Source organism: Gekko japonicus, unplaced genomic scaffold (genome assembly GCF_001447785.1).
Source record: "Gekko japonicus isolate JY-2015 unplaced genomic scaffold, Gekko_japonicus_V1.1 scaffold983, whole genome shotgun sequence".
Lineage (NCBI taxonomy): Eukaryota > Metazoa > Chordata > Lepidosauria > Squamata > Gekkonidae > Gekko > Gekko japonicus.
In genome coordinates, this window is record NW_015164215.1 from 478,112 (window position 1) to 490,952 (window position 12,841).

General features: G+C 43.3%; 1 protein-coding gene across 1 annotated transcript; it reads right to left on the minus strand.

The window, feature by feature from the left end:
- Nucleotides 1-610: 610 nt before the first annotated feature.
- Nucleotides 611-1,061, minus strand: LOC107108090 (beta-2-microglobulin-like). Its single transcript, XM_015408482.1, is given in 1 exon segment — nucleotides 611-1,061. A coding segment is annotated over 1 exon segment (369 nt). The 3' UTR covers nucleotides 611-692.
- Between the last annotated feature and the right edge of the window lie 11,780 nt (nucleotides 1,062-12,841).

Here is a 12,841-nt window from a genome sequence, read left to right on the forward strand (position 1 = left end):
ACTTTTGTGTGTAAAAAGACTGACAGGATTGGCTGGTGGGTTGTGCAGCTCACAGCTGTGAATGCAGACTGCCTGTGGATCCCCCCTGGATAGGTTCTCCTCCCGAGTTGTGCAGCTTGGGGGGATGGAGGTTCAAAGGGCAACCTGATTGCCTGGCCAGCCAGGTTCAAGCCATGCTCACAACGGGGCAGGGTGTCTCGCCCAATTCATGGTAAGGAGGGGTCTGGAGTGACCCCTAGCTTGACCTGTTCCACTCTGTTACTACCCTTGCCACTTATGGTTTGTAAATAGTTAATAACGTGGCCCTTTTAAAAATTTATTTATTTATTTATTTATTTCATCTTATATTCCGCCCTCCCCCCAGTGGCTCAGGGCGGATCACAACAGCAGTACAACATGCCAGGTAAGAAAGTGGTTGCATTCAAACACACACCTTTTTTCAGCATATTTCCCTTCCCCAGTAAAATCCAAACAAACATCCGGAAGATTTTAATAAATGAAGTTAAACAAAAGCAACACAAGGCGGAATTACTGTTAAAGTTCAAATTGCAAAATAGGGTGCAATATTTTTTCCACCAAAGCAATAATTTCAAAGTAGGGATAACACACAAAAAAGTGGTTCAGGATAGCATGGCTGGAACGCATCTCAAATGGCAAAAGTCTTCCAATCTTCTTTTCCTCAGGACAGCTGCTCAGAACTCCCACTCGAGTTTGTGGATTTGGGGTTCGTGCAAGGTTTCATGCTCCACCTTGCAGGCATACTCGGTCTTCCTATCAATAGTGATATTGGTGTAGACAAGCTGATGGAAGGCCCAGTCCTGGTGAAAAGAAAGGTCACTCTTCTGGCTCTCCATTGGCTTGCCGTTCTTCAGAAGCTCGATGTGGATTTTGGGAGGATGGAATCAGTCAGCGTAGCACTGAAAGGTGTTCTCCTTGCCAATCTCCGGAGGATAGCGGGTAAACACCTGCACTGTAGGCACTTGACTTGCGACTTCCACTGCTAGGATGCAGACTGCCACCACCAAGACCGCCCACTGCACGGTTTCCTTCACCTTGGCCATGGCTACCGTGGAGACAACTTGCCCCGAGCTTCTTGGACTGCAAAACTGCCTCCACGGGCGTGGGGAATGCCTAAACTCAGGTCTTTTGGCCGAATCATTCCAACCCATGTGTCTGACTCTTTCTTCCGACTGGGTGGGGGGGCAATATAATATCATAGGTGTACATTAATGGGTTGGATCCAAACTAAATTCTCCAACAACAGAAGTTTCCCGCCTTCCACCCCCACTGCAACCCACTGCTGTCCAGAGGTATAGGCGGCCCTGAACATTGACTTGAGGGGTGTCTGCAGCAGGAAGGGAGAACTGGTGGAAATTGCCAATTTAGTCTGGAGCCAATTCAATATATTTCAGCTATGTAACAATTCAGTGAATGTGTAATATCTACAACTGAAAATTTCTGATGTTCTAAGGCACAGATATGGCATAAGAGAACAGGAATGCATGCTAAATTCTTCACTGGCATCCTGGTTTATAAATGATGTTGTGCTTGTTATTCTAATGCTTTATAGTTAAAAGTACAGAACAAGACTGTTAGAATAAAACAAATGGGTTTAAAACAGAATAATGTATGTTCTGTAGTATTATGAAGTACTTGGGGTTTATAGTTTGACAAAATCCCTTAAAATTCAAATATCATTTAGGAAAATACTAGCTTAAATACTTATCACTTCAACCAGATATATACTTTGTAGGGCTTTTTATTGTTAAGTAATTCATAATCTCAGTTCAGTTTTAAAATGGCATGAGCCATAAGTATGGTCTTACATGTTGGTCCATCAAAGTGAAGACTGACACATGTTGGTTTGATCAAAGAGCACTGCCATTATCACTGCAGTTTGTACTTTTAGAATGTGGGCAAACAAAATAATTTACTTTTGAGTACCCTTGATCCCGTTCTTGTTCCCTGCATTTACTGCCTTATACAAAGAATTCTAAGAGAATAGGTACTATTAAATTACACTGTGTCAGATTTGCTACATAAATATAACACAGATTCTTTCTGCAGTTAATGCTACAGACCACAAAACAGTCTAAAATAGAATACCTCTCCTGAATCAAGACACTGTGGAGATACATGCCTTTTAGCATTGCCAGCTCCAGGCTGGGAAATACCTGGAGATTTTGAGGGTGGAACCTGAGAAGGATGGGGTTTGGGGAGGGGAGGGAGTTCAATGGGAGTTCAATAGCATCCATCTTCCAAAGCAGCCAATTTTTTCCCAGGCTATCTGATATCTGTCAGTTGTAATCCCAGGAGATATCCAGCCACCATCTGGAGGTTGGCAACCCTAGTGCACTCTGAGCACCAGCAGCTGAGGAATAACATGGAGAGAGATTTTTATACAAGGATCAGAATCCCGTGTATTTAAATGTGGCTACTCTATTTGTGCAATAATCTTCCATTTTAAACCATTCTGCAGCTTCTTCTGTGCTCCAAATCTTTATTTCAGTCATTGAGAGCGTGTCATCTTCATATTTTGGGGAGATACGTAAATGTCATTTGGATATTACCAGGACTGCATTATGATGTCTGGAGGAGAGGGCTTAGTAAAAAGTTAGTCCTGTTAAGGTTAAGGTGGCAATATAAGGGTCCTAAGCATAGTTCAACAGTTTCAAAAAGTATGACAGATCTTTACTCATTGGGTGTGAGACAGAGTTATATAAGGAATGTCACCCCCCCCCCAAATGTCACAGAATACCAACATATGGATTAAAACTAGGCTTTATTATTAGACTAGGAATAAGGTCCATTGTGGAAAAAAATAAAATGGGTGCTAGAAAGAGGCTCTGGGAGAGTGCCAAGGCCATGGGCACTCAGCATCAATGTGCCATGGCAACCTCAGCAGGGTATAAGGACACAGAGTCCACCATTTTCTCCAGGGGAATGCATCAATGCCATCTGGAGAGCAGTTGTAATTCTGAGTGATCTCCAGCCCCCATCTGGAGATTGGCAACAGTGATTCCCCATGAGGGAATGGCTGGTTTGGAGGGGAGAGTCTATGGCATTGTACCTGTCTGAGGCCCCACTCCTCCTCAAACCTCACCCTCTCCAGGCTCCATCTCTCAAATCTCCAGGAATTTCCCACCTGGAGTTGGCAACCCTATCTCCTCCCCAGCCAAGCATCAACCTACCTCCATTTCCCCCTCACTGATCAGCTGTACATCCCCCCACCCACCAGCAGCCCCCATCGTGCTCTGAAACCCTGCCGCATAACCTTGGCTGTCATGGGGGGGGGGCAATTCAGCAGGGTACAAGGACACAGAGTGTACCATTTTTTCCAGGGGAACGGATCGATGCCATCTGGAGACCAGTTGGAATTCTGAGTGATCTCCAAACCTCAGCTGGATTTTGGCAACAATGGTTCACCTTGAGGGAATGGCTGGTTTGGAGGACAGAGTGTATGGCACTGTACCTGTCTGAGGTCCCATCCCTCCTCAAACCTCACTCTTTACAGGCTCCATCCCTCAAATCTCCAGGAATTTTCCACCTGGCAACCCTATCTCCTTCCCAGCCAAGCATCAATGTACCTTCATTTCCCCCTCACTGTTCAGCTTTCCATCTCCCCCCCCCAAGCACCAAGATGACAGAGCATCATTTGCCCCAGAGTCCCTATCTATACCTTGTGGCTAATAGCCACTGATGGACCTCTGCTCCATATGCTTATCTAATTCCCTTTTGAAGCCGTCCATGCTTGTAGCCGCCACCACTTCCTGTGGCAGTGAATTCCAAGTGTTAATCACTCTTTGGGTGAAGAAGTACTTCTGACACAGAGCACAGTGGCTGAAAGGGGAGTGGGCGGGGAAGAGGAGCAGACCCGGCCAATGGCACGCCAGTAGTCTTGACTGGCAGCCGATGGGCCGATGGCTAAGGGAGTGCATGCAATCTCACCACCCCATAGGACAGAAGCCACCACCATTCGGCTTTTATATATAAGAGAGATGATTTACATTATCAAAGCTTCACTGTAACATTTTAACTATAGTCACAACTAACAGGCAGCCTACTGGCTCCCAGCATTTTGGGCATTTCCACCCTGTCTCTAAAATTGATGTGTTACTATTAGCTTTGTTTATCTCAGTTTGTACATTTAAATTGTACTCATCTGCTCCCCTATGTGCCACTCACACAACTAGGGGCTCGCTGATGTGACCCAGCACCAAGTGAGATCCTTCCTCAACTTTCCTGGTGACAGATCAATAATGGACTGGCTTGGTGATTCATAGAATCTAAACTGGAAATATTAGTTTCCCACGCAGTTTCAAATGAAGAGGAGATTGGATTTATACCCCACACTTCAATACCTGAAGGAGTCTCAAAGTGGCTCACAATCTCTTTTCCCTTCCCCTCCTCACAGACACCCTGAGAGAGCTCTTTCGAAGACTGTTCTTGAGAGAAGAGCTCTGAAAAAACTGTGACTGACCCAAGGTCACACCAGCAGCTGCATGTGGAGGAGTGAGGAATCAAACCAAGTTCTCCCAAATTAGAGTCCACTCTCTTAATCACTAAACTGGCTCAGGGACCTTGCCAATTAGCCCTACCTTTATAGGACTGCCAGGTATCCCTCTATGGTCAGAGACCTCCAGCAAGCAATCTTTCTTCCTGCCACCACTCAGAGCAGTGGCAGGAGAATTTTTTTTCAATTTCCAACAGGCCAATATCAGTCCTCTCTAGGAATCACTGGAAACTCTATAGTTTTACCGTAGGATTTCTGGGGATTCCTAGAGAGGCATGATGTCACTTTTAGGTTTTCCCCAGAAGAAGTCATGCTGTCATTAATGGCACCCCATGCACTCCCTGACTCCTGTTATTGTCCAGCAACCCATACTATCCCTGCCATTGCTATGAATTCTCATTTGGGGCTGTGTTCCAACTGGAAAAGCTACATCATTACCCAACTTAAAACTCACAAAAACGACTTGTGTAAGTTTACATATTGTGAATGATAGAGCTCAGTCTTTTGACTTTACATTAACATGATTGTCAAAGCATAGCATAAGAAGTTATTAATATTCAAGGGCTGTTACCACAAATCCCTTTATAAAGTAGCATTACTTAAGCATTTGAATGGCATTGCGACATTGTTTTTCAAGGAGACTGTCCTTGAGAGCCAATGAATTCCATTTTGCTAAGAGGGTTAATTAGGGTCAGGCTTATAATGGGGTAAAATGGAATCAAGTGCTAGACTAAAAGTTGGCTTATATCAGTCTTAGATTTCAAGGTCGTGGTTATGTGTTGTTATTGCTGTGGGTGAGAGTTGAAGGGGAAGGAGACGTGGATTGTACAGATTTTTTTTCCCATAAATAATTATTTTCAAAACTCATGATTATAATCTTCTACTAAGTGATTTGGGATGAAATTATTCATATTCTTACTAGCATCCAGTGTAGAGAACTACTCACCTGTGACACTACACAAATGACAGCATGTCCTTTCACTTCCAGAACATTAATATATTTTCTGATCTACGCCATCTCAGTTGTAGGAGAGGCTTTGTTCTGGAGACCTTGTTTCTGAGGCTGGCAGCTAGCCAGGGGCTTTCTTTGTTGTTGTGTCTGCTCTTTGGAACACCTTGTTGAGAAGGACTTTTAGGAACTAACTGCCTTACAGGGGGTGGTTGTTTTTATATATTGTTTCATTGTTCTAGTTTATTTCTTCTTGGGTTTTTTTAAAACTCTACTTCATTATTTTGTTAAGTTTTATATTGCTTAATTAATTGTGGCCTGCTTTGAGGACCTTTGGGGGGGGGGGCTGGAGAAACAAGGTACAAATGTAAGTAAAAGTAATGAATACCATAAAATCTGGGGCTTACCTCCAGAAAAATGTTCTTAGGATTTCATTGATAGTCTGCTTGTCATAACTAAAACTTACATTTATCTTGTCAAGTGACAGTAACTGAACATGCACATTATTACACAAATTTCTCCTTTGGTTGTCTTCTATATTTCTTTCTCCATCTCAAGATCCTCAGAGTTTTGGTTGGATAGATCATAGTATGCCCCTGGCATTTACACCCATATTGATCCTGTGAAAAAGTCTACTCTGCTTTGGTTTTCTAATTTATTGGCTTCTACATTCTCTCTGACATTCAGAAAACTCCACCCAGATACATACTTCCCTGTCCTTTCTGTATAGTTTAGACATAAGCTCATCCCACTGATTTTCATCATTCTACCACAAATGGCATTATGTGTCTGTGATGGACTACATTTAAATTTGTACCCCACCCTGAGCCAGCCCTGGCTGGAAGGGTGGGGTACAAATTTGAATAAATAAATAAAATTCTGTTTTTCTAATGCAGCAAAATCAGAGTAGGGAGGTAATTAGTTAACTCTGCTCTAGAATGTTGAGCTTGAGTGACAGACTGCTCCTTTTCTCTGATTGGCTAGTGCCTGTTGAGGAAGATTATATAGTCAGTCAGAGAGGCAGTCCAGTTCAGCAGCAGTTAATGTTCAGTAAAGTAAAAGCTCAACTACGTGAGTGAATATCTGAAGAATCTGACTAAAAAGCCTGTCAGACAGATTCACCTTTTGAATAAAGGGAGAGACTCCTGGACTTAGCTATGTTAAACATAACCTGAGAAATAATTCTATCTAAGAATTCAGAGTCTAGTGTCAGTTAAAGCTGAAGTATGTTTTCACACAGACACCAAGAACTGGGGTTTGAGATTTTGGCAAAGAGTGACTGGGTAGCAGGCTGAAGCTCCCAATCAGGCCAAAAGCAATGTGATTATATTTTCAGAGAAGAAATAGAAGTCTGGTCCAGTTATACAGGTAATTGGCACTGAGGTAGTCCCTGGTCTGTAGTGAAAGGAAATGGTTATAGACTACTCAGGGGAAAGAAGACACATTGTGATTTCAGAAAAGGGGAAATAATTTGATACACTAAAGAGTGACCTTTCCGGAAAACTATATGGAACTATAGGAAATTATACGCAGAAACATTGTTACTGAAACTTAAGTACTCAGTCAACCATATCTCACTCATAAGAACCTAGAATTTGTAAAAAAAAATGAGCTCCTTCAACACCATCTTGTCTGTCAACTGAAAAATATGCTGTTTTACCAACAACATTTCCCTCAGACTTTCCAATACCTTACTACCAATACCACCCCTGCCTATTAAATGAAATATTTATTATTGTTCACTGTACACAGTTGCCATTGCCAGTTTAAGGGATCTAAAAAAGAGGGCTCCTGTTTTCTCCTGACAAGTTCCTGGGCTAGGCAAAAGCCAAATCAGATTGTCCCAGTACCAGCCGGGACGTGCCCGGGACCCTCCTGGCTCTGCCGGGAGGGGAACAGCGGCGCCTCGCAAACACGCCACCCCTGCGGCCCGCGGAGCCTGGGCCAAGAACGGAACAACAGCTCCACTCACCCCTGCAGTCCCAGGAGCTTACCGCGGCAAGGGAAGAGGCTGGGGCAAGGGACGACAGCCACAAGGCACGGGGGAAGGAGGACGGAGACGGCCGCGGCACAGACGACACCTTCAAGCGCGGCCGTACCAGGAAGTCTGGGCGAGCGAGGGACTGGCCCCGAGACACGTCCGGGCGCCAGGAGCACTCCGTCGTGGCGGACGCCGCCCAGCACACTTCCAGGAAGCCGGGGGAGGGTGGGGCAGAGCAAGACACCTCGGCGTCTTCGCCTTTAGGCGGGGGCGGGGCCGAGGCGCTGGGGGCGCTGGGGCAACACGGGGGAATAAAAGAAGGTGCGGAGCGATCCAATGAGGAGGTGCTGGGCTGGCTGTGGCTGTGATCCGGATGTGGCCAGAGAGAGAGAGGACGGAGCACACGCAGACCGTGTGAGGCCAGCCAGGTCCCAGGCGGACAAAGAAGGTGGCGCAACCTTCTGACGAGTCCGCGTCTGAGGTGATCTCTGTCGTAACAGGAGTTTCCCTCCTCGTCTCGTCGCCAGCGGCCCCAGCAGCTCAGGGGAGGGTAACCCAACGCCGGCAGGTCGACGGAAGGTACGGCTACTGGCGGCAATCCCGAGCGGGAGCAGCAGAGGCGCCACACAGATTCTGTCACAGGGTGGGATATTCAGGTTTATAAAGCCACAAATATTATCACACTACTGGGGACCAGCTCAGTACCTGAAGGGATTAAGAATTTTGGTGGGAAATATCTGCCTCACAGTGAAGAAGGGAGGAAACGAATGTCAACAGCTGTGGTAACAGAAACATCCAACAGAGAAGGTTTTCTGCAGCTGTGGATTAACTGTTGTGCAGGACCTGGAAAACAAACAGGCAAGTCTGAAGCATGTTTGCATTCAAATACCCTTTATGTTTTGAATAAGGGCATTAAGCAGCTTCTAAATAGCAATAACCTTGGCCCATTAAAAAGTCTGTGCTCATCCTTTATAGAGTGATAGTTTTGTGAAAAATGTTTGTCAAGCTGCTTTGATCATGAAGTGAAGATAAGACTAGGGAAACCTCAAAACACATTTCAGTGCCTTTCTAAGCCCACAGAGACTGGGTTTCTGTCTTGTCAAAACAATCCTTTGTTTTCCTTAACACAAAATATTTATGCCTTTTTCATATATTTTGTAAGGATTTTAATGAATGCTTAAACATCTCCTCCCCCCAATCTCTAGTTTAAATTGCAGGCAGACAATTAGGAGGAGAAGCTTTTAATTCTTTTTTAAAAAATGAAAAGCTAATTCAGTACAGACATTTCCTCTGTTTCTTTAACTTTTGGATTTAGAATTTTAAGCAAATGCAAATCTGCTGAGAGAAGGGAAGAAGAAATATACAAATTCCTGTGATCTGTATCACCTGCATTGTTCCCCAAATTTCCCCAAATATTTGATACCAAGACCTAAAGGATAGGACTATGATACCAAATGTGGATTCAGCATATAATCCATTTATTTAGGGTTTAGAGCCACGTTCCTGCAAACTGAGTGAGTTCACAGACCCCTCTCTCTTTTTTCCCAGAAGTCCCCTGCATCCCAAAATGCCACTGCTGAGAACTAGGGAGTTCTTCAGAGCAACATAGCATATAGCATGGGCAGAGAGACTGCACCAAGAAGGGTGGACAGGATGTGATTTCCCACTTGTATTTACATAAGGAAGAGTGTTCTGCAAGGTCATGTTCTTGTGCAGGAATGTGGAATGGGAGTGACTTCAACTGATTCTCCTTTGTTGTTGAAGCTTATAGTTATGGAAGTTTTCAGGATGTTCTAGGGGAAGCAGAAGATCAGAAACACCGACTTCCATGAACTCACTCCATTAGTTGGAACTTGGATCCAACAAATTATTGTTATTATTCAATTGCAAGAAACAAAGGGATGAGAGCATGGCCATTTCCAAATTATATTCTAATGTCTAGGGTACATTTCCTTCTAAGTGTATTCAATTACAATTTTACAAAAGCGAAAAACAGAAGCTTCATCTCAAAAACACATTTATATTCATAGCTTTCATCATGCTATAACATTTATCTAAGTTTAGAATACTTTCCCTCTGTTTCACAAATACATTAAGAGGGTATGTAGTTTCTATTGTTTAAATGTGTCAGTAGGTGATGTTATGCAACCAAATTATAATTAAATACTAATCTGTTTATTCCTAGGTTGAAAACTAAGAATAAATGCATTGGAAACTACATGGAAATCATCCATTCTCATATGGGCACATCAGGGATGAGGGTTGATGGTTCTTTTCTTCATTCCTCTTCCTTGCCTGATGGTTATACATTTGCACACTGCAGTGTGATGGACAAGAGGATAGCATGTCCCTGAGAGGTAAAAAGCCTGTTTTGATAGCTGAGCCTATGGGAATTCTTCTCTAGCATCCAATCTCTTTCCAGAGGAGGGTTGAGGGCTGCCTGAGAGAGAGTACATACAGAAGAGGTAGGGTAGCCAGGTCCTACCTGGCTGCTGGTGAGGGGACCCCCGATTGTTCCCAGAAGTGACATCATCATGTTTCTGAAGCTGGGGGTGATGCTCTAGGTTTTGGGCAAAGCTCTATATATTGGGCCTCAAAATCATCCTGGGTGATGTCATCGCACCAGCACTGGTGGTGCCAGGAGGGGGCTTCTCAGGGTGGGGCTTTCCCTGCCAGGTATGACAGGGTTTCCCCCCTTATGCCTCAAAGGATTGTGCTGACGGAGCTTTGATGTCTTAACTCTGTGTCTGTCAAAATACTTATATCTGATTTATATTTTTGTTTTATACATTGCACTTTTGACCATGACCAAATATTGTTTTAAAAGGTTGCAGTTAGTACTTGAACTTATTGTAGGAAGAAAGGGAGAAATAGAAAATGCTAAAGTTTTAAACCTACTTTTTATCTATAGTGTTCTGTTTGTTTTATAATAGAAAGGGATATATAGCCATATCCATGGAATTTATATTGGGCAGTAATTTGACTGAATAATTAAGTGTTCTCAATGCTTGTTAATACAAAGTGTAAATTATGTAAATTGCTATCATTTCAAAATTAATTACTAGTTTTCATCCATATTACACAAAGAATACAAAAAGGCATTTTGAAACACTTGTAATATTTCCAAATGTATCACTCTGCTAATAATCTTGGACCTTTCCTATATAAAAAAAGAAAAAGATGCATGCTCATAGTCAGCAATTCACCCTGTGAAATGGTATTCACTTAACCTCAGTGTCATGGCTAAATTACTACTGGGATCATTACATCATACCCGCCTAAACACCCCATACACAATCTTTGCAATTAAATAGATTGTTCATTACTTCCAGTCTTAAATTACTGTGCAAAACTATAAAGTGCAGCCTTCAACAATGAACTTCTTTCTATAAAACTAAGATTATTATACTGCAGACATCTTCAAGAAAAGAGCTGTGTAAGTCCATGATCACTTATGTACCTTTTCCAGAAGTGTTTAGAACCTTATAATTAACATGAGCGTTTGTCCTTTGTTAGGTTGCCAATCCTGAAATGGGATACCCATGAAAAACTGTCATATCCAGCCATCTGGCTTCTTGTGTGGAGGCTGCTTCTCAGAGCAGAACTGTTGGAGGCCACAGAGGTTTGAGCTGTCAGAAGCTAGATTGTCAGCCTGATCTCTGAGCTCCATTATTTACACTGAATATATAACACACATTGTATAAGGACTCCCATGTTTTCCCACTGTCCTCAGCCTTGTAAGGGACCTGTGTATTCTGTTTAGCACTGGGAAGACATTTGATTCATCACTTTATATTCTCAAATGGAAACTGACATTTCCCTTCTTCTTCCCAGAAGACTTAGGTGCAAGTTGAAACCAGATCCTCACAGCAACTGTTTCTTCACCATGCAACCTGCACCCTGCACATGATACAGATCAGAGGCATTAGCATATTGGCCTGAAATATTTTTTTTTCTTTGTATTCTTCCCTTTTTAAATATATAGTACAATGAAAAGTTATGTTGATTTGAAAGCTTGCGTGGTGGGTTTGGTTTTTTTTTTTGGTTATTGGGTTTTTTGGGTTTTTTTTACATTTTGGGTGGTCCTAATTAAAAATATGTCTTTTTTGTTTGTGGATTTTTCTGTATACATACCTATCGTATTTATATAGCTATTTACCCAACTATCCATACTCTTTATCTATACCACCATTAGGGTTGCCAAATGTTTTTTGGCCGGGAGCGGGGGGCTCCCGGCCGCCGTCTTCGACGTGCGCGTGTGTCTAAGATGCCGTCTTAGACGTGCGCGCGGAATTCCCCTCAAATGGCATGGCCCCGCCCCAAGCGTGCAACGTCACTTCCGGGTGACGTGCACGCGGGGGGGGAATTCCGCCCCCCGGGGGCATTTGGCAGCCCTAACCACCATAAACCTTGCCCTTTTCACACTGGAAAACTCTTACATCTTACAACCATACCCCTCTTACAACTCTACCCTCAAATTCAAACCAGTTGATCCCTCCCATAGTATTAAACATTCATGCATGACAAAAGGAGCAAAGCATTGAACAAAGAAAAATATAAAGAATTTGATCCTGTGATCACATATTTAAGAATGTGTTGCTTCATATGTTGCCTAGGAGTACTGCAAAGAGAGCCATGAATGTGTTCTACAATAAAACTTACCATGTTTGAAGGGAATATTGATACATGAGGCAATCACCCAGTCTGTTTGGTTCATGGTGAATAGTCATGAATGCCTAACAAAACAACAACAACAAAAAATGAATGCCTAACAAATAGGTTTGTACTGGCTTGAGGAAGGGGGGGGGATACACAAACACAATGCTAATTCTAACCAATGTGCAGCCATTAACACCACTAGGGATTATCCTGAAGGGTAGGATTTTATTTAAAATCATTTATGTTTGATTTATACATTTTGAAACTGATTTAATAGTCTACTTAAACAAATGGAGACTGTGTGGAGCACTTACTCAGCAAAGACAGAGGGTAGAAGAATTGTGATGTTCCCAAGGCCAGGGTCCACATCCCACTGAGGAGGGGGCCATCTTTTTTCTACATTGTCAGAGATAAGAAAGCACAGTAGAACTTTGAAGCTTGTATTTTAATGGCTTGGTTCCTTCACATTGTGAAATCGAAAGATCAGCCATCACCCTGCGGCCTGGGTAGTTCACAGCTTCACACCTTCACCTGTTTACACCTCATTGCTAGGGCCACTTTTCACCAGCTGCATTCCACTCCCAAGTCCTTAAGCTCCTGACCTGGCAGCTGCTCCCTTCCTGAAGTAGCCTGTCTGCCTGGGTCAGGCATACCAAGTTCCTCCTGGCTGCCCTTGGGGACAGGAATGACAATTTCTGAGGCTTCAGGCAGTGTTTTACCTTCCTCTTAGCAAAAACCC